The sequence below is a fragment of the Labrus mixtus genome, chromosome 19 (assembly GCF_963584025.1).
Source record: "Labrus mixtus chromosome 19, fLabMix1.1, whole genome shotgun sequence".
NCBI lineage: Eukaryota > Metazoa > Chordata > Actinopteri > Labriformes > Labridae > Labrus > Labrus mixtus.
Window position 1 is genome coordinate 18,238,273 of NC_083630.1, and position 21,176 is coordinate 18,259,448.

General features: G+C 44.1%; 1 protein-coding gene and 1 long non-coding RNA gene across 5 annotated transcripts in view; both read left to right on the forward strand.

Annotated features, from left to right (window-relative positions):
* Positions 1 to 2,377: 2,377 nt before the first annotated feature.
* myca (MYC proto-oncogene, bHLH transcription factor a) lies at positions 2,378 to 5,664 on the forward strand. 4 transcript variants are annotated; one of them, XM_061064436.1, is made up of 3 exons: positions 2,378 to 2,489; positions 3,698 to 4,391; positions 4,629 to 5,664. In XM_061064436.1, the coding sequence occupies exons 2-3, from the start codon at positions 3,731 to 3,733 to the stop codon at positions 5,273 to 5,275; spliced, it is 1,308 nt and encodes a 435-aa protein (XP_060920419.1). In that variant the 5' UTR covers positions 2,378 to 2,489; positions 3,698 to 3,730; the 3' UTR covers positions 5,276 to 5,664. The 4 variants fall into 4 exon arrangements, with proteins under 4 accessions (XP_060920419.1, XP_060920418.1, XP_060920420.1 ...); XM_061064435.1 differs by lacking the exon at positions 2,378 to 2,489 and adding an exon at positions 3,161 to 3,402; XM_061064437.1 differs by lacking the exon at positions 2,378 to 2,489 and adding an exon at positions 3,161 to 3,402 and having other exon boundaries at positions 4,632 to 5,664.
* Positions 5,665 to 6,733: 1,069 nt separating this feature from the next.
* LOC132994230 (uncharacterized) overlaps positions 6,734 to 21,176 on the forward strand; it is a 72,891-nt gene continuing 58,448 nt past the window's right edge. The window contains exon 1 of the long non-coding RNA XR_009676636.1: positions 6,734 to 6,888. This is a non-coding gene — a long non-coding RNA (uncharacterized LOC132994230). The remainder of the gene's footprint in view (positions 6,889 to 21,176) is intronic.

A 21,176-nucleotide genomic window follows, 5' to 3' on the forward strand; every position in this document is an offset into this window, starting at 1 on the left:
CAGCTTCCTCTCAGCGACTGAGCTGAGCGGATATTGATTTTCTGCCCTCGTATGAAGGCATCATGCTGAACTGTTTCCTCGCTGTATGAGGAGGAGCTCATCCTCTGGTCATTTATACGAGTCTGCTGATAATAAGAATCTAACTGAATGAATGAATGAGAGGAAGGGCGTTTCTTTAATTCAACATGATGTAATCCTTTGAGAGAAAGCACTGGCTCTTAGCTCATGTCAGAATCTATAGTCATCAGTAAAATGGAAGAAACAAATGAAACGTTAGAGCTTATACGCTGAGTACACAAAGAATATGAATCAGAAAAGGAAGGACAACAGTTAGCATCCATCCCTGTTTTGTCTCATCCAATAGAAGTATATCAGATGGAAATGAACTCCCGGTGCAGACATCAAAATCCTTTTTGCTCGATCTTGTCTCGGTCTAAGACTCTGGATTTTAAATCAAGACCGGTCAAGACCGCGGCTGATAGGCTGTTATTACAAGTCATTACTATGATAAGAAAGTAAACGCTCTTTTCTAAAAGAACAATTAACTTTGATTCATTCAGAATTACATTTTTATCCCCAGCTACGTCCGCAACCTTCCTGCTGTCACAGGCTTGAGTGACACGCCCGCTGCACACAAGATGATGATTCTTCATTGATATTCATGGTCTTGGTCTCACCCTGCCTTGGTCTTGGTCTTGTCTTGGTCTCGATTCACTAAGTGTCTCGGTTAGTGTGGTCTTGACTACAACACTACTATCAATCTATCTCCATCCATCCATCCATCCAAATACACCGTGTCATTCAAAATTGGTAGAACTAGTTTTATTGAGAGCGGAAATTAAAACAATCCGACCTCTGCCAGGCTCCGGTTATCAAGAGGAAATGATGCCCGCTTCTCTTAAAGCTGCACTCTGTGTCTCCAGAAAGAACGAAAAAAAAAGAAAACAGCAACACAAGAAACATTTGGAGAACGATGTTCCTCCTTCTGAAAGCATCCAAAAGTGAGGAAAGGAGAGAAGGAAAGAATACGAGGAAAGCAGAGGAGGATGAAGAGTGTAAAGGTGTTCCTTTTTCCCTTCTGCTGGATTCAATGACACAAAGATATTTCTTTTTTGGCCTGCAGTGCTCTTCTCTTTTATCAAACTAATCATTTATGTTTTCCCCTGAAGCCTCCAGAATCGAACACTCGCAGAATATTTACCCACAATCATTACTGACTCACATCACAAACACATCAGTGAGCTAACGTCCCTCGTTCAATCATTCAGCCTTTATTTATACAGCCACGGTTCATAACAAATGCAGGTAAATGCAGCCATCCTCTTTGTTATATTATCTACAAAGACACAACTTTAATCTGAATATAATTCTAGTCTGCTTGTTTTAAATCGGACGTGAAGAAATTGTAATCTCCTTTATCTCATACTTTCAGTGCAAGACTCACTCCCCCACAATGCACCACAGAACGCCACAGGAGGTCATTCCTGCCTGTGGCCATCAGACTCTACAACTCCTCCGTTTGAGAGTCAGGCACCGAGTCTGCTCATTTTCCTGGACTTATTTAACAATAACTTGCAACTTCTCCTTTTGTTTTGTGTATTGTGTTGTTCACTGTAACTTTGCAATCTGTCCTAAACTGGTCAACAACATATTGAGCCCTACACATAAACCGTGCATTACCTACACTGCACATCGTACATAGCTTATTTCTATTATTATTCCAATTTTCACTCGGTAGTAATTGCTCAGTCTATTATTTCTATTTTATATTGTACATTTATTTCTATAGGCCTACTTCCTACTGATATTTTGTGTAAGTAATTAAACTTAAGATTGAATCATATCACAAATGGCTTACGTTTTAACAACATTAAAAAGCACCCTCCACTTTGTCACAAGGCTGCATGCTGAGTTGTATTTACAGTAACCACTGAATGCCTCTTGAAATAGGTTTTAATGAAGTGACCCAGTAACCCCAATAAACAGCCCCACTTACCCACTCCGCCCCACAGCACTGTTTTTACAGAGTATTTAAACTGTTACACCCTTTAAATCTAAAGTCTCTGTTGATTCAATCTGCTGTCAATCAATAATCCCTGTCTCACTCAATGTTGCATGGAGGTCATGTTCACCTTGATCTGCGTTTGACCCTGCACCTACCTGGCTGCAGTCCCAACCTTGCAGCACTGTTTTTGCACCAGCAGAGGGCGCTACGAGCCTGCTGAATCTCCGCCTCTACCTCCTCTCTGCCACGGCCGAGGATGGCACCTCTGTGAGCCAACTGCGGTTACCATCCGACTCCTCTAATTGCTTCCTTCCTGGAGTTAATTGGTGCCAATCTGCCCAACCTCAAAACCGAGCAGTGCATGGTCAGTCAGCACTAGAACACTTACTGCTAATAAATAAACAAATAAATCCATAAACAACAGTTATCTACCGCAACACGTCGAAATCACCTGTTCCAGACAGTTTGCTGCAGACAGATCAAGGTAAGCTGCTGCTGCACCTGTCAAACCATTTCGCTGCATTGCCTTGAAATTTCTGCAAAAAAAAAAAAATGCAAACTTGATATCAGGCGTCATATAGTGCGTTTCCAACTTCAATGCACGATGATTTGTCGAACTTGTGATTTTCAAACATAATGCACTTTGCATGAATATACTCGACTTTTACGTGGGCTACTAAATCTCACATATTGATGAATTGCAATAAAAGAAAAAATCTTCAACGAAGCCAAACAGCTCTGACAAGATAGTCTGGGATGCTCTGTGATATTTTAGGCGGGATAGAAGTGCAATAACCAACCCTAATTATCTACTACTACGACTTACATTAGTATTTCGTGCATGCTTCCCGTCAATGGGCTCTACTCTACTATGACCCCTCCCACTTCTCCTTAACCGAAGTAGACCCCATCTAAAGAGAAACAATATCATTTATGACCTTTTATACCAGTGAAATCAAGTGTTTGTAGTTCAAAAAACGACCCAAATGGTGACGACAGATTATTTTCGTTGTTAAGAGTTAAAATGTAAAGTGTCGCATGAGAGACTTTCAAGGCCGGCGAGCGTTTCGCGGGAAAAAACCGGCGGAGGGATTCGGCGGAGGGGGGTGGTTAGGTTGGAGTGCTGCGGCGGGTTTTATTGCAGCTTGCAGAGCTCTCAGCTGTGATTCTCACGCTGCTGATGACAGACTGAACGTCGTCCTCCACCCGGCTAGCCTGTGCAGCCTTCTCAGCCCTTTCATCCATGCTTCACACTTGCCGCACTGAAACCGACAGCAACACCCCCCGTGGAAGGATTTAATGTTTCTTTCGTGTTGGAATAAGTTTCCTGCCCTTTTTCGTGCGCTTTGGGTTGATTTCGCCCCCTTTTCTGCGGACGTCAGTTTATATTTGAAAAGGTAAGGGGGATTTCTGGAGATTGCATGTCAACGTCCTGTACTAGTTACGCTAAAAAAAAAAAATATGTTAGTGTGTCAGCTTAGCGTCAGCGGGAGTTTATTAAAGATGGGGTTTCCCCTCTTGCACCTAATTTCCCAGTTGAGCACCTGCTGCAGCACTAGTGCATGCATGCAAGGCGTGCACACAGGCTGATGTTTTGGAGTGACCATGTGATGTTGCTTACACTTACGATTAATGTTGCGTTGATCCTGCAGACCTTCAGCATCTAATTTTTTGATTTATTTCTCGACTCAGCTTCACAATAAGGACACAGGCAGCAGAGACATCATGCCGCTGACTTCAAGTTTGGCGAGTAAAAACTATGACTACGACTACGACTCCCTCCAACCGTATTTCTACTACGACAACGAGGAGGAAGACTTCTACCCTCAGCAGCTTCAGCCTCCGGCGCCGAGCGAAGACATCTGGAAGAAATTCGAGCTGCTGCCGACCCCTCCCCTCTCCCCGAGCCGCCGGCCGTCCCTGTCAAGCCTCTTCCCCTCCACGGCGGATCAGCTGGAAATGGTGACGGAGTTCCTGGGCGATGACGCGTTCAACCAGAGCATCATCTGCGACGCCGACTACTCCCAGACCTTCCTCAAGTCCATCATCATCCAGGACTGCATGTGGAGCGGCTTCTCCGCGGCGGCCAAGCTGGAGAAGGTGGTCTCCGAGCGGCTCGCCTCCCTGCACGCCGCGCGGAAGGAGTCCACGGCGGGGGAGTGCGCGGAGCCGGCCGGCGCAGCAGCGGCGTGGAGGTTAAACAGCAGCTACCTGCAAGACCTGAACACAACCGCGGCAGAGTGCATCGATCCATCTGTGGTTTTCCCGTACCCGGTGGCGGAGACACCCAAACAGAGCGCAGGGACGCCGCCTAGTAAAGACTTGGGGCTGGACACGCCGCCCAACAGCGGCAGCAGTAGCAGCAGTTGTAGTGACTCAGGTAAGCGTCACACCCCTTTTCTTGCAATGGATGTCTGTCTGCTGAATGTGCAATGACTATTCACAATAAAATGAGGTCAATGGTTGCTTTAATTTGTGCGATTTGCAGGCAGTAGACATGCTGTCCTGCTGCTGCGAGATTAGCTCGAGGGCATGGCTGCAATGTTAAGTCATGTGGAAGAGGAGGTCGTACTCCTGCATGCAGCATGAATGTAATGCGTTTGCTTTCTGTTTTGTGTTACAGAAGATGATGATGACGATGAGGAGGAGGAGGAAGAGGAGGAAGAAGAGGAGGAGGAAGAGGAGATCGATGTTGTCACTGTGGAAAAGAGGCAGGCGGTGAAGCGGTGTGACCCCAGTCCGACCGAAACCAGGCACCCCAGCCCGCTCGTGCTGAAGAGGTGCCATGTCTCCACCCACCAACACAACTATGCCGCCCATCCATCCATGAGGCACCACGAGCAGCCGTCTGTCAAGAGGCTGAAGCTGGAGAGTAACAGTGGAGGAGGAGGAGGTGGAGGCGGCGGCGGAGGAGGCGGCGGCGGTAGCAGCAGCCACAGCAGGGTCCTCAAACAGATCAGCAGCAACCGCAAGTGTTCGAGCCCCCGGACGTCCGACACGGAGGACTACGACAAGAGAAGGACTCATAACGTTCTGGAGCGTCAGAGGAGGAACGAGCTCAAGTTGAGCTTCTTTGCGCTACGGGACGAGATCCCCGAGGTGGCCAACAACGAGAAGGCAGCCAAGGTGGTGATCCTGAAGAAGGCGACAGAGTGCATCTACAGCATGCAGTCAGACGAACAGAGACTCCTCTCAGTCAAAGAGCAGCTGAGGAGGAGAAGTGAACTTTTAAAGCAGAAACTGTCGCAGCTGCAGGGCGCTCGTGCTTAAAGTTTGAACCAGAGACTTTTTTTCTGCCTTTTGTTTTTTATGCAAGTTCAAGACTTAGGGTGTACAGTTGTTGTTGCATGCAAATGCAAAGCGGATTAAGTTGTTTGGAATCTTGTTTGATTTCAATGTTAAAACTGCCTCAATTGAAGTTATGGGTGGATTAAATATTTAAAAGTTTATTTTTATTAATAAAATATTAAAATGGGGCTACCTTGTTGAGGGCCCAAACTAAAATATAAATTTTTATGTTTTGTATATAATTAATATTTCCTAAGAAAATGTATTTTTGGATCTCAATTGTCTGGATGTTCAGACCCAGTGTTTGTTTTTTTCCATTATGTTCCTAGATTCTTTTTGAAATATAAAAAAAAACAATGTTTCTTCTTGAATTTGAGTCCTTGTTCCTTCAATGTACAAACACACACATCTCACCACAGTCCAGCTGTGTGGATTGAAAAAGGTACCAGAGGATGGCGGGGTCTCAAGGTGCAGCAAGGGTGAAGCCACATAAATGATTACTTCATTGAAACAGAAAGAGTCTGGGACAGTCAGGAGATTATGTTTAGGTGTGACACTACTCCAGATAAGGTGCTCATTTACCTCAGAACAAGTACAGTTATGGATTGAAAGGTGTCATATTTTCATCTGACGTTGGACAAAGTGAACAGATCTTAAAGAGGTAAGCACCAAACATGGTAAACCAAGTTTAACACTGTGGCACATTTAACCTAAGGAGCTTGTTATTGAGGCCATTCCAAAATAACTGATGCTTAAGTCGTCAGAGGAAGCCTCTCATTTTGGAGGACATGTTTCAGAGCGAGATGCTCTCCTTTCAACAATTTCGACATTCAAAGTCAAGTGAAGTAGTTTCTTTAATAAAAGGTGCTCTAATGACTCCTATAGCACCTTTTCTGGGTGAAATAGGAAATTCAGGGACATAAATCAGACATCTAGAAGCACTAAAGACATCACTTTATGTACATAAAATCAATTTACAATATGATATTCTGCCCTTGAAAGTGATTTTAAGCACAGTCCTAGATACTTTAAAGTCATTGAATGGTTTAACATACTGCAATGAGGCTGATTGTGAGTTTACTCATAAAATAAATTACTTTCAATGTCTCAATGTTGAGTTTAGAATTCAATGTTGGGCATTTAAGAAAACACACATACAATTATATGCTCATAGCTTTGTCTCTGCACGGTCCAAATGTGTGTGTTTTTTGTTGTTGTTGTCGTAAGAGGCAATAATACAGGCTTTAATAAAAAATGAGTGAAAATCTTTGTGGGGAATTATTAAAAATATATCAATAATCAAACTTCAAATAACATCTCAGTTGAGTGCTGCGTCTTTTCATTACACATTGAGTCATATGTCATGTTATCATGAATGTTTAATTATTCATTTAGCACCGATTTTCCGACTTGCTTCTCTCTCTCTCGCCGTGACGTCACGCGCCGTATCCCGAGCGCTCCCCTGAGCGCGTGGTCCTGGTCGCGAGCACATGGAAGTGAGGTCGAGATTTGTCTGTGAGACGCGACTGATTATCAGAGAGAAAAAAAGGATTATAAAGCAGGAAAGAAGCAGCAGAATGAGCACGAACAGCGCGGTAAGAGCTCCTCGTGTTCTCTTCTATCGATAGCATCTGTGTTTTTAAAACAATTGATTTAATTACACTGATTACTTTCTCTGATATGAAGGTGAAGTCAAACATCTCTTTATCTTTCAATGTAGCTGGGGAAAACTTAATTTACAGGAGGAGCAGACACTCAGGGGATGATAACGAACTTGTTGAAGTTTAATGTGACGTGAATATAAAACGTCTCGTGACACAACCTGTCTGAAACTATTGTTCTCAGGACAAGTGTTATCTGCGTCTGCCTTCTCTATTGTCTGTCCAACTCCTGTGCACACTGCACAAAGCTGGAGAGGTCTGCAGCGCGTGTTGGGTCAGTTTGGATGCTTTATTTTGTGCTCTTTGAATCCCTAAATGTGGACTTTCCAAGCCTGTGTTCTCCTTGGACTACAAAGTAGAAAGATGGCTGCCAGGAGCAGTGTTGTGCCTCTGCTGTCAGTGTGGTTTGGATCATAACAAAAGATGATAAAGGGCGTCTGTGATGGCATCAGGTATAGTGCTTATTGTTGGCTATTTCGCGCAATATGTGGAGCTTGTCTGTGTGCAGCCAAATGAGGAATATGTCCAGGTTATGTTTGTTGTATTTATTGGCCTGTGGATGCAAATGAAGGCAGCCATGCAGAGATGTTCAGGGGGCAGGTCCGAGACATGGGAGGACCACAAAAGATGGGATTAGTGTGGATTCATTGTGTGGACTTTATCTGTGTATTGTGAGAGGTGAAAGTGTGATGTAACTGAGTGAGCGTAGTACAAGCCTCCACGAGGACACTTATCCACCCTGCTGGAGTTTTGTTCTTTAAAACACCTGTGTGGAGAAAGGTTTGAGGTGCAGTCAGTAAGTGTGTTTTAATCATGAACAAGTCAAATACACAGAGAAGCATGTTTAACCTCGGCTTGATTTGGGCGGAAAGTGATGATTTTTTTTAACAAACCCAATTTCTGTGGCTGCATCTCCCTGCGTAATTATAAATATTTGAACCTGCAAATCAGAAATGTTTACAAGCAAAAAGCTCCTTTTTATATATTTCATACCTAAAAACTCAGTTGAGTCCAGACATGGCTCAGCGTCAGGTAGAAGAACAACTGCACTGTACCTGACCTGTAGAGGTGAGTAGGAATGAAACTAGCCCCAGTTTGTGTCTTTGATCAATCTCAGTCACCGTGCTCAGCGTCTGTTCATCCTCAAGATAATAAAACTGCACACCCATAACGCAGTTTCACTATGCTCATCAGTACTCTAGAGGTACTCCTCAAACACTTACTTTACTGTTTGGATTAAAAAAAAGTCTATCCTGCACAATCAAAGAATGACTTACTTATGTAACTCTGTTATCAACCAGCCACGAGCTATCATCGTTAAATGGAAACGTTTATCTAGAGTTATTTCTCCTTCTCTATGTTTTTTCTAATGCAAAGAAGGAAGGCTTGTTTTAGAATGACTTAACCAGGCTGTAAAATGTCATAATGTAGGTCAAAAATAAGACCATCTTAATACCTCCCCTGTGCAAGAGACATCATAAGATGTCTAGTTTTGTCCGGGGCCGCCCGCAGAAATGCATCACACAAATGGCTGGGCCCTTGAAAGGTGAAGTGAACGAGCCTCCAGATGTCATTAAATGATATCATTACACGCGTGTTAGATCGGTAGCGTTTGCCTCCTTGGCCGGGCTCCCACCAGCTTTTGGAGTTTTACTGAAAAAAAGTTTGCTAACAAATTTCTTTTTGGTGTCAAATGCATCCTGACTATGAGCAGGTCCTGGCATAGCTTTACCAAGCCGAGATTACTGGCATAACAGTTAACTTAAATGGGCTTTTCTCTCCCTGGCAGAGTTTTTTTTTAGTAGTTTTTGGGAGCGCATAAAAGTTAAACATTTTCAGCTTTTCGGCTCAAAGGCGCAGCGTCCCTTTTGGCCGAAGCAGCCAATCAAATGAAGTAGGAATCTTAACCTCCACATTTTATGACATTTCCCCCACCTCGTTTTCCAGCAAATCAACGGCTAGGCATCTATGTTTGCTCACATCCAATTTTTCCTACTCATTTTATTTGGCCACCTGTATGGCCACTCTGCTCCACGGGCACAGTCAGCTGTTTTTCCCACAAGTTGCACAGAGGCTGCGCCTAGTGCGTCTCCGTTTGGTCGGGCCCATAGGGTAGATATTCAGATAGATGGATATTCAATGGAGCTCTGAGTGACGTCCAACTGATTAAAATACATTTGATCTGGGGCGCTGGTGGCGCAGTGGTTAGTGCGCGCGCCCCATGTATGGAGGCTGTCGTCTCAAGCGGGCAGCCCGGGTTCACATCCCACCTGTGGCTTCTTTCCTGCATGTCATTCCCCACTCTCCCTCTCCCTGATTTCCAACTCTATCCACTGTCCTATCTCTCCATTAAAGGCACAAAAAGCCCAAAAATAGATCTTTAAAAAAAACAAAAAAACATTTGATTTAAAGTCAGTTTGGGCTCTAAATGTTTTACATCTGTCATTTAAAAATGCATAATTTGAAACATGACATCAAGTATACAGAGATAGAGATACATAGACAGATGTTGGACTCATATTAAACATGAATTCTGTTGAATGACATTAATTAACTTTTCCTCGAGTAGGCCATGGAACTCATATTTTCTGCATTACGTGCTCTTGGCTTGTCTGAATCTGAGGCTCCTTGTCGAGTGGGTTTTTTTACTGTGAATGTTTGTATGTTAGAGGCTATCTTAGAGATCTGTGTGCTAGACTTCACTGCCTCTCCACATCGGGCTGCACACATACTTCTCAGATAAGTTTAGAGGCCCAGGAATACATGGAGGTCCGCTCTTATGTAACGTGTGTTTGCGGAGCTGGAGGCTGGAATAGATTAAAGAGGCTCATACAAATTGAAGTTCAAACTGCAGCCGCTCCGCCTGCTCAGACTTTTCTCTCTGGCTGCGTCTCACTTTACAGAGTCATTATTATCAAATGACATCACTTTCCTCTTTGGGAATATGCTGCCTCATTTGCATGCTCTGTTTCTGTCCCAGAGCTGTCAGTGTGTTATTACAGGCGCTGACGAACCTGTGTGTCAGCCAGCGTCTTGCCTTACACTTCTCTGAGACAATTAACTACAGCACCCGGCTGTCAGGGAACATGTCGGTTAGCTATTGCTTATGTGCTCTTGAACGCAACACCAATACAACTTGAGCTTGATGTATAAAGCTATAAGACGACTGGTTTCTGACATCGTTGTGGAAATAGCGAGTACAGCTTCAGGCCGCTGTTTGAGCATTTTCCATGGCAACAGTTGACTGACGTTACGTTCTGTGGAGCCGTAGCACCATTAGCTCGACGCGGCCTTGTTGTGGTGTTTTAAAAACTTTAAACATTGCACGAGTAAACATTTTTTTTTACTGTTCTATTCCACTGAAAAAAAGTGGGAGCTAGCAAGATGGGCTGACTAGCTTGTCCTCAGAAATAAAAACAAGCTGGCCTTTTGCAGTTCCCCTTTCCGAGCTGTAGCTAGTTAGCCTGGCTTGCGCTTTCCTAAACTTGCCTTTTTTGTTTGTTTGTTTTTTTTTAATCAAAGTTGAGAGCTGTCAAACACATCTAAGTCAGTGCGAAGAGGAGCCTGTAGCTACTGTTGGCATTACACTTTTGGTCTTCATATGACTGGTATGAAAATTGACAGCAACGTCGATATCTCCAACCTCCACACACAAACATTTAAAATGTCTTATTTTGACCAAAAGGGCACACGTCGACAAACACTGAGAAAACATGTCAAAGTGAACGCTGATTTCAATTTCAGTTCGATGTGAAAAGGAAGGAAAAAGGTCTCGTCAAATAGAAGTTCAGCACTTTCATAGATGTTTGTAAATACTCCAAGCGACTCTGTTTACATGGACCTGCATGAGCAGTGAAGCTGATTAAGATTCTGATCAGCAACACTCCTCACTCTCGTAGTAGGAAAGGCTACAAACTATCATGTTTGTGGTATGGATTATTTGTCATCTTTTCCGTAGCTTGCTGTTTTCTGTGATTTTAAATAAGTGAGTATAGGCTGATAAACTGTGTGGCGCCTCAGAGAGGGATCATTTGGAGCTGTGCCGTGGGGCGCTCAGAGCGATGTCTGGCTGTTATGTAACAGTATTGGTCCCTCTGGTGAATGATGTAATGGACTACCCTCACATGCTTTTAGAATACACAATATGATAAAGACATCTATACACTCGACTAAAATGTTCCTTTTCCTATTTGCTTGATGAGTTTCCCAAGATTGCCGGTTTAGTTTGAAAGATAAACAGTTCACTTTCAACCGTCATAATCTCTTTAAAAAAAAAAAAAGTTTTTCTGACAAGCTGTGTTTTTTTGTCAACTTGTCAAAGCTGCTGCTCCATCCGCATTCAGATGGCGCCTCGGAGGGAAAAAAGGTGCCGAATACTGAAGCCGGTCGGCCCTCCTTTTTTTCTCTCTGTATGCAGGCGACGTCGGCGCAAAGAGGAGCGTTGTCATGCGCCGTATTGTTACCACGATCCTCATCAAAGCAAGGGTGGACCAGCTGGATTAAAGCTCATTCTCACACAGGCATTTTCCCCTCGGCCAGCTGTGTGCACACGTCCACACAGGAGGGCCAAGGAGAGGAACACTTCAGGTCACAGTGGACTGAATTCAGAGTAGGCTATCGAATGAAATCCAATGTGGACAAAATGATCTTAAACTTTTAGCTGTTACTGACTTTACTCTCATGAGGACCATCTTTAAAGTTTGTCTCAGGACGGATTCAGTATTTTTTGAGTCCTCGCCTACACATTCACACCCTGATGGTAGAGTCTGCTGTGTGAAGTGACCATCAGAAGAGACTAACCCCATTCATACACATTCATACTCCACTGACCAAGCAGTGGGAGCAACTTGGGGTTAAGTGTCTTGCTCAAGGACACACCGGACATGTGGCTGCAGGAGCTGGGGATTGAACCCTTGACCTTCCACTTGAAAGATGACAGACTCTGAGCCACAGCCCTCTAGGAACCCCTCTAGGAACCCCTCTAGGAACCCCTCTAGTTCCCCCTCTAGGAACATTTTTAAGGGACTTTTCCACTATTCTGACATTTAATACACTAAATCTATGAATTCAGACGACCAGTAGTTTTAGCTCCATGCACACTTTGATCGAAGGACAAACCATCTTGACTGCAGCTGTGTTAATACTTTCTTCCATACGAACTGGTTTGTAGTTTTGATGGACAGCACCGGCCACATACTGGTGACTTATCGCACACTGAAAATACCACCTTCCTTCTGGGATTAAACATGTCATGCTGTCTCTGTGTCTCGTGTCTCGAGTAGCAGTGCTGAGTGTGAGAGTGTTTGTTCATGTTGAAGAGAGAAACTATCCAAATACTCTTCATCTGTGTTCGTGCACGTGAACATCCCCACCCAGAGTAGGGATTACAAACTGCAGTTTTCAATCAGTCACACTCTTGTCCGGCCTTGAGTTACTCCATACATTACGCTCCTTTCTCTGCATCCAGACAGGACTCAGTAGATTCACAGCAGTTGATGTGTTAAGTTTTTCTCTTTGCAAATCACACTGTAAGTTTATTTCTTGGTCTGGTAGCTGGAGAGGGAGGGGGGGGGGGGCGGGGGGGGCAGGGGGGCAGGGCACTTCCCGAGTACTGCCAGGGCGGGCCTTGAGCAAGGCACCGAACCCCCAACCGCTCTGGTGCGCTCCCTGTCTGGAGGTGTTTAGCACCCCGTCTCTGACATCTCTCCATCCGTCAACAGGTCCTGTTTGTGCATGTGTGTGATTCGAAATGTCTGTCCCGACGTTACTTCCGCTTTGACTTGATACGTTGAAGTCTAGCACCGCTGACAAAGCTGCCATATTTGATGACTAGGGAGCACTAACATGTTGCCAACAGACTGACGCCTATAAACACTCAGGAGTTCTGATCTCGGTGGCATCAATCGCAAAAGAGGAAACACGATGCTCGGCTGCTGTCAAACAGTTTAGCCTGTCGATCTTGGCACAAACACACACACACACACACACACACACACACACACACACACACACTCGCTGTACGGCGGAGGGCAACATGAAGGAGGAGGCGAGGCCCTGCTCCACTTCCCAGGTTCTCCGGCTGAGATGAGTCACTCATTGCAAACAATGTGTTTGATTTCTCTGTCAGCTCACCTTCAGGCGCGGAGGGAGAGAACAGACACAAACAGTTCGACTGACCTACATACTGTGTTTACGTGTCCCGCCGTTTGAGCGAGTGGAGGGACTTGAGTTTGAATGGAAACAAACCCACGTGTTTTAATAAGCAGGTTGGAGAAATCCATTGTGGCGCTGACAGAGCAGAGGAGGGAGCGCGAGACGGATACGCACCTTATTGTTTGTGTGAGGCAGTGAAAGGTAAAGCCCACATGCTCTCACAGATGCTGCTGTACGCCAGCTCAGTGCAAATACGATGACTAATCTGACATGTGGCACCAGTACTGCAACATAAACCCTTTTTCACACAAAGAGACGTTGGTGGCTTTTTGGGCAATCCTACGAAGATTCTATAACGGCTCTTTCCCACTTGTTCCCAGCATGCGCTCAATCTGAAGGGTCACAAAATTATTACAAGGACAGAAAACCAGAAAACAATTCATTCTGCGTCACAAAATAACAAACATTTTTCTGACGTTAATCCCTGCTTTTTCTTTTTTAAGATTTAATTTAAGGCTTTTTGTGCCTTTTTATTGGAGAGTTAGGACAGAGTTGGAAATCAGGGGGGGGGAGAGAGTGGGGAATGACATGCGGGAAAGGAGCCACAGGTCAGATTTGAACCCTGGCTGCCCGCTTGGCGCACTACAGCCTCCGTACATGGGTCGCGCACACTAACCACTCAGCTACCGGCGCCACCATTCTCTGTTTTTTCTGCTAAATAATGTCCAGTTTCTCCTCCTGTATCCTATTACATTTTTTAATTGGTCAGATTAATCGAAGAAAAACTGTTCATAACACATTTACACGACATATTTATTTTTGGCTCAATTAATTTCCATCATGGGACTTCAAGCAGTAGGGAGATGCTTTAATAAGCAACTCAGGCAGAGTTCAGGGAATTTTCTAGAAATTTTCAGGAGGGCATGTGTGAAAAGTGCCATGGTCAGCAGTATAAGAGATATTCAACATGAATAATTTTTTAAATGTCAGGCTGCTTACTTCATTTATACTTTAAGCGTTCTGTTGGAGGGTCAGACATGTTGACATGAAGCTGAAAAATGTGCCTACCTTCTGTTTTTGCAGAATACCTCATGTGGAAAAGTGAGTGAAAATGCATATTTAAAGATTGATCCAACATTAGAAGAATGTGAGTTTAAAGATTAACGCTGCAGATGCATTTCAGTGTGAAATTAGCTTTAAATTACAACAGTTTAAGTGCCAACGCCAAGTTCTTTATTACTCATAATTACAGGTTAATCATCTTAATTTATAACACACAGAGAAGCAGAGTACAACACGGGATCACATGTTGCCAGCAGAGCTCACTGTGCAGGTTAATGATCATTAAAGCAGCGCTGATGAAATATTAATGGCGTCTTGTCAGCGCAGACTCTCTCCATCAGTCGTTAGTCGGGGGGGTCTGAGGTCAGGCTGCTGTCTGCCTGAATTCATCAGGCTGATTAAAAGTACCTGCAAAAGGTTCATGCAGCTTGTGTGCTGCATGAGCCAGGTCATTCTTTCTTTTTGGTTGAACTGCTTTCTCACCTTTCCTTTGTTGTGTCCTCCTTTTGTTGTGTTATTCAAAGTAGCTGGTGAGACAGTGTGAAGTCAGACAGGGTGTTTAGGTGTGATGGGACGTCCTCTGACGCCTTAAATACAGCCTCATACTCCGTCAGACAGCCTTGGGTTGAGCTCCAGGTGTCTTGTCTTTTTGTCAAGTCCGCTGGAAGATGACCCACAATGCACCAGGGAAAGTAGAAGTAAAATATGGAGGTTTGTGTGTGACATTTAAAGGTTTTCTTGTGCGCTTTCTTCAAGTAAGATCTGCAGATTGGTTCGATTTTGGGGCATTTAAAGTACATTCACACTTCACAGAGCTCAGCCTTCTTCCTTTCTTGTTGGGGAGCTTTAAGCACACTGATCCCGCTCCCTTTTGATGTGCTGACTGTCTGTCCCGGGGGGGGTTTGATTGCCTCTTTTACTCCCCTCCTATGTAAGTCAATAGGAGCCGGTCTGCCATCTGTGGGAATTGATACCTCTGCTGAATCATACTATTAAAGAGCTCCTCCATCTTTCCTTTCCTCTGTCTCTGCTGCCTGCCTGCCTGCCTGCCTGCACCCTCTCACCCCTTCCCCCTCCCCTCCCTCCCCCGTCTCTCTCTGAACCCAGGCTGAGGGTCTTATCTTACTGCCAGAGATGCAGAGACGTGTTTGCCAATTGGGGCTAAGGCCGTGCTCAGACTGAAAATAGCTCTGCATGAGTGCATCGATGAGAGAGGATGACATATGAACATTGGGGTCCGTTTTTAATATCACTTGTAAGATGCCAGAACGCTCTAGAGGGAGAGAGTACTACAAGACGTGTAGCTCTGCAGGACTGTACAAGTATATCTCAATAATTCAGCGTTTGGATGCAGTGTCATTGTTCTTTAAGAGTCATTGATGCTGACCTGCTTTTTTTTAATTGTTATTATTGGGTCAACACTTATTTATTATAAGGAGATGTGCCAACATACAAAGGGAAATTCCTTGCTTGTCAAAGCTAGCTTGGTAATTAGCCTTAGGGCGCACTCACACAAGGCCATCATCACCGTCCCCGGCACGTTTGACCCCCAAAGTCCAGCTTGTGTGACGAGTGTGAGTGCTCCCATACTGTACTCAAACATGGTACACTTCTTTTGCCCTGGCAAGGTTTGAAAAGTTGAGCTTTGGCACGGTAAAGTTTCTTAGGGCGCGGTCACACTGGCCATCTGTACCGTGCTGTGCTCAAGCACGATTGCCCCCCCCCCCCCCCCCCCCCCTCCCCGCTGCGCCATTCCCACGCTGGCCGGCACAGCCCGCGGTCACACTGGCCAGGACTAACCGTGCCTAAAAGCACGACTACCTCTTGTACATAACGTCATAATACAACACATGCACGCTTTATGTTATTATGAAGCGTGCTCAGTTTACAAACAAGCGGACGAGAGAGAGAGAGAGACGCAGTCGAGTCCGCGTCTGCACATCAGAGAAAAACACAGAGAGCATGACCGCTACTTTACTGACTTTGCAGCTTATTTTAAGCCTTTTCAATCAGACACAGCCATAAATAAATAAAAAAATAAAATAGACGCCCGCACATCGGAGAACAACACAGAGAACATGACAGCTACTTTGTGTCTTATATTGAGTCATGTTAATCAGACACAGCCATGAAACTCTGGATTTCTCTATAATGAAGGCTGTCAGCGTTGTTTACCCGCGTGCTTGTGCTCGTGCATGAAGTGGACCAAGGAAGTGTACCGTGCCTGAGCAGGATACGGAGCGGTCACACTGGCCAAACGAACTGGACTTTAGCGTTGAAGCGTGCTTGGGCACGGTACGGATGGCCAGTGAGACCGCGCCCTTAAGCACAATAATAATAACTTGGATTTTTATAGCGCCTTTCAAGAAACCCAAGGACGCTTTACAGTAGTGAAGGGGGCAGTAATATGAGACAACAAAAAATAAATATAACAAACAAAGGAAAGACGATAATACAAAAACAAACAAATGAAGAGTGTTAACTGCAGGCCGAATGCTTTGGTGAACAGGCGGTGTTTGAGAAGATGTTTTAAAATGTCCAGAGATGCAGAAGTGCAGATTTCAGCAGGGAGAGTTCCAGAGGGTGGGGGCTGCACGTTTACATGACATGGACATGATGAAGTATAGCCTAATCGATGCAACCATTCCTCTTCACTATCATTGTAAACTGTGGAGGCAAAGCGTTCACCTTGGTCTGATTTAGAGGTCGAGTGTTTGCTCTGCTTTTTTTTTTTTTGCAGACGCGAATATTCAGAGTCAGCTGGATAAACAAACATCTTTGAAGGACAGACTGTGGTCCCTTTTAAAAAAAAAAAAAAAAGACAGTGCGAGTGTTGAATGTTCAGGGTTCAGTGGTGTGAAGTTGTAGATGTTTGGTCAGTCAGCACTAAACTCACTCCTTGAACAAATGTTTATTGCAGATCATAAACGATGTCCCTGCTCCTCCCGTGTCACTTGTTTCAGTTATTCTTGGAGGACAGTTGTGAAAACATTGAGTGACATCAGAGGAACAGAAGCCGCAGCCAGATGACACCTCCAGCCTCTAATGGAGATACAGTGTGAGGTATGGGATGGGGGGGGGGGGGATGGGGGGTGGGGTTGTCACTGCGGGCCCAGCAGGCTCATCCTGGTCCTGATTAATGGAGCTGTCGGCGGGGCCTCGCAGGGGAAGAGCGGGGCTGTTTTCACATTTACCAAAGCCCGCGTTTATTTGCCGACAACAGATGGGCCCCCCGGGGCCGCCGGCTCGTTTGCACATCCCCTGCCTTCTGCGCTCAGCATCCTTCATCTTCATCAGTGAACAGGTTCCTGAGCACAGCCACCTGACCTACAGGTGACCTCTGTGACTGTCCACCTTCACAAACTTACCAGTTACTCTAAAGACGACGACGGCTCATTACTCTTAATACACGCTCAGGTGTGGACTGCAGCTTGTTCAGGCTCGGGGACTCATTTTCTTCTAGTGCGTTGTGGTGTTGTAAAGGAATTGTGATGTGTGTGTGGAGGTTCTATTTATGCTGCTGTATGATGATATAGGTATAATAGGTAGCAAGAGTCCATGATATCATATTCTCATTTTATGTCAAGGGCGACTGGAACGTATCTGGACTGCAGATTATTGAAAGTCCTTATACCTTTCATATTTTCTATCACTGTGGATTGGTCATCTTTGGGTTTTGGACATAAATGTTGGAGTACTGAGTATTGACCCTCTTTAATATTTATTTCTTGTTTCATTGGTTAAAGAAGGAAAATGAATAAATAATCATTATCATAATCATAATATAAATCATTTCTGTTGCCTTTCCTGCAAAAATGTAAAATATTTGCTGGTTCCAGTTTGTAGGGATTTGTTGTTGTTGCTTGTTTTCTGATGATGAAGAGGTGTGGAATGGAAAGACATTGCTTTAAAGTGTTCATATGTTGCTATACTTCATGTGCTACATTTAAAATGAATATGCAGATTGCATAGTATTAATCAACAGCTGCAGCCACATAATAAAGTTGTTTCTAAGCTGAAGATTTTCAGTTTAATTCAGTATTAACAGGTCAGTTATTTAACCAAGTTTCAGCTAATCTTTTTTTCAGGGTCCGACCGATGTAGGATTTTTGGGGCCGATACTGATATTGATACTCCTCGCTGTAATCCATATAGCGCCCTCTGCTGGTGAGAGAGAACTGCTAGTGGTATTCAATTAAGCTCAAATGAAATGCTAATAGACTGGTGAATAAATGAAGTCATAAATTAGCCGATAGTCACTGGATATGCTGATATCGGCCGAATCATCGGCTGGCCCATGAATCGGTTGAGCTCTACTTTTTTTTGCATCACAGCCATGACTTGGATTTCTTTCTATCTTTTAATCTGAAGATTTAAAAACCAAACAATCATGAAGTGGAGGATGAACGGCAAACAATGCCTGCTGCAAGGAGGGAAACATCGCCCTAATAATGACATCAGCAACGTGTACTCGAGTACCCATCTCTAGTACCTTTACTGCAGTCCAGGATATGAATACTTCCTCCACCGCTTCTGTACATTTCATATATTTAATCCAGTGACTGACACCTCCTCAGAGGATTACATTTCAGGAGCATCTCAGACAGAAACAGTTTAGCATCCAGATTTTCCTACTTATTTGAGCGGCACATGCAGCGATCCAAACGCTGTAAAAGTAGGAGTAAAAACAGCCAATTAAACATTTTCTGCTTTTAGCCATGCTGTGTTTGTGTGCCAGTTTTTTTTTCTTTTTTTTTTTGTCTGAATAAAACGATGCACTTGTTCTTGTAAATCTAATCTGCCAAATGAGACAAATGTAGCACCAGACTGGGAAACAACGCCTGGTCCCAGAAGCGTCTGTGCTCTGCCATGTCTCATGAGCGCTTCATTCACACAGCAGATTGTCTTTGTCTGTCGGAAACACTCGTGATGAATTCTACATTTTAGATGGAGAAGACAAGTGTTAAGACTCGTTGGTAATTGTCACAAATGGAATCCTTTTGTGTCAGCGTCAGATTTAGGAGAATTGAACATGTTTTATACTCCTCTTTCCTCCACCGTGACATTGGACATTGTTTCCTCTTCCTGCTGATGGCTGTTGTTCTTTTCACTATCAGGCAGCAGCAGCAGCAGCAGCAGGACGGGACTTTTTCAGTTGCTGCTGATTCACCACAGATTAAATGGTGTCCTCCGAGCATGAGATTGCTCAGTTTCATTCAGTTACATTACATGTGTGCCATATTCCACAGTGCATGCCATTATTATGTGTCTGTGCAGAAGGTACTCTCTGATGTCTTGAAGCTGGTCTTTACATTAACACTCGGCCGTGTCCAAAGCATTCGAGACAGATTTAGCAGAACCTTGACAACTGCTCACATGTAGTGAACGCTCTCTTCCCCATGATTGTTTCCCCTCTGAGTTGAACTGTGACTGACCCAGGCCTTTTTTTTTTCTACTTAGCATGGAGTTAAACAGATGCTCCATTTGGGAGAATTAGCGAGATCTCCAAATGTAAACTGATTAAGGATTAGGAATAAGAGAGTGGAGTCAATCCTGCTCCCACAGCTCTTTTTCCCTCCACTGCTTATAGTCGCTTTTTCCTTCTTTTCAGTCCCGTTTCTCCTCTTTCCTGCAGAGCACGCCTGAAGTTTGGCCAAAAAAAAACCAAAACTGTCTTTGCACCTCTTTTTGGCTCGGTTAGGGTTTAAACTGCCAGGGGACCCAGTTAAAAATGTCACAGTGGTACATTTGGGTGCGTTACTACAGAAGGAAGCAGCTTAAAGTCTTAGACTTAACAGTTTTTCACACCTCCAGTACAACCTTTTGGCATTTACTAAATACAGGATTAATTGATTTAGGTAGTTAGCAAATTAAGCTAACTTTTATCTCCATGGCTGTGTCCAAAATCACCGTCTACTCACTAAATAGGACACTTTTGTAGAGCCATAATTAATAATGAAAACTATATTATACCCCATATCAGGGTTTCCAAAACATTTCAGCACAGGACCCCCACAATAAATATGCTGGAGACTGGAGGCCCCCACTCTCCCTATTTTACATGACTTACATTTTAAAGGATTATTTTTACATATCACTGTAATTTCAGAATAAATCCTGACCTGTAAATTTCCCCGTCGTGAGATAAATGATGGTTTGTCTTATCTTATGACTATAGTTGTATTTTAAATTGAACAAATACAGTAATGGGTCAAATATGCAAATATAAATAATGTCAAATTTCTGTTTGTTTTTGGGAGGCATCTTGTGACCCCCCTCTTTGTGTCTCACGACCCCCCGGCGGGTCCCGACCCCCACTTTGGGAACCACTGCCCTATACAGAGGACTTATTGTGTCAAACAAGGACATGTTTGAAGTAGGGTTTAACTGATTAGAGTGATAGAAATCTTCTTCAATCCTATTACAACTTGGTTAAAGGGGACATATTATGAAAAATCCACTTGTACAGTGTTTTTGAACATATATTTGGGTAACCTGAGTGTCTACTGACCCACAAAATGTGAAATAAACCCACCCAGTCCTTTGTTTGTGGTCTGCATAAGTCTTTCAACACAGAGAAAAATGCTCCTTTTCAAATGTGCTCTCCTTGTGATGTCACAGTGGGATTCTGGTAAAAAAAAAATCCCCTCCCCTCCCCTGATATCTCCACCTATGGACTCCATCCCCAGTCTAGAACAAAACTTTTGCGCAGGTCCGCCATTTTTATTCTTGCTAGCGAAGGAGTGATGTCTACGGGGAAAACTCCTGGGGGGGCTCATTGCATTTAAAGAGACACACACACCAAAACGGAGCGTTCTGAGAGAGCTGGTTTATACAGGGTCACAAACCTCCTCTGGTGCTTGATTCACGTTACATTTTGACCTAAGCACAGCACAGATGTTTCATTTAACCCACAGGGGGACTGTTTGAAAAGGTGGAGAAGGGGGATAATATGTACTCTTTAATGTTGCTAAGCTTTGATTGGACAGTCATTAGTCGGGGGAGGG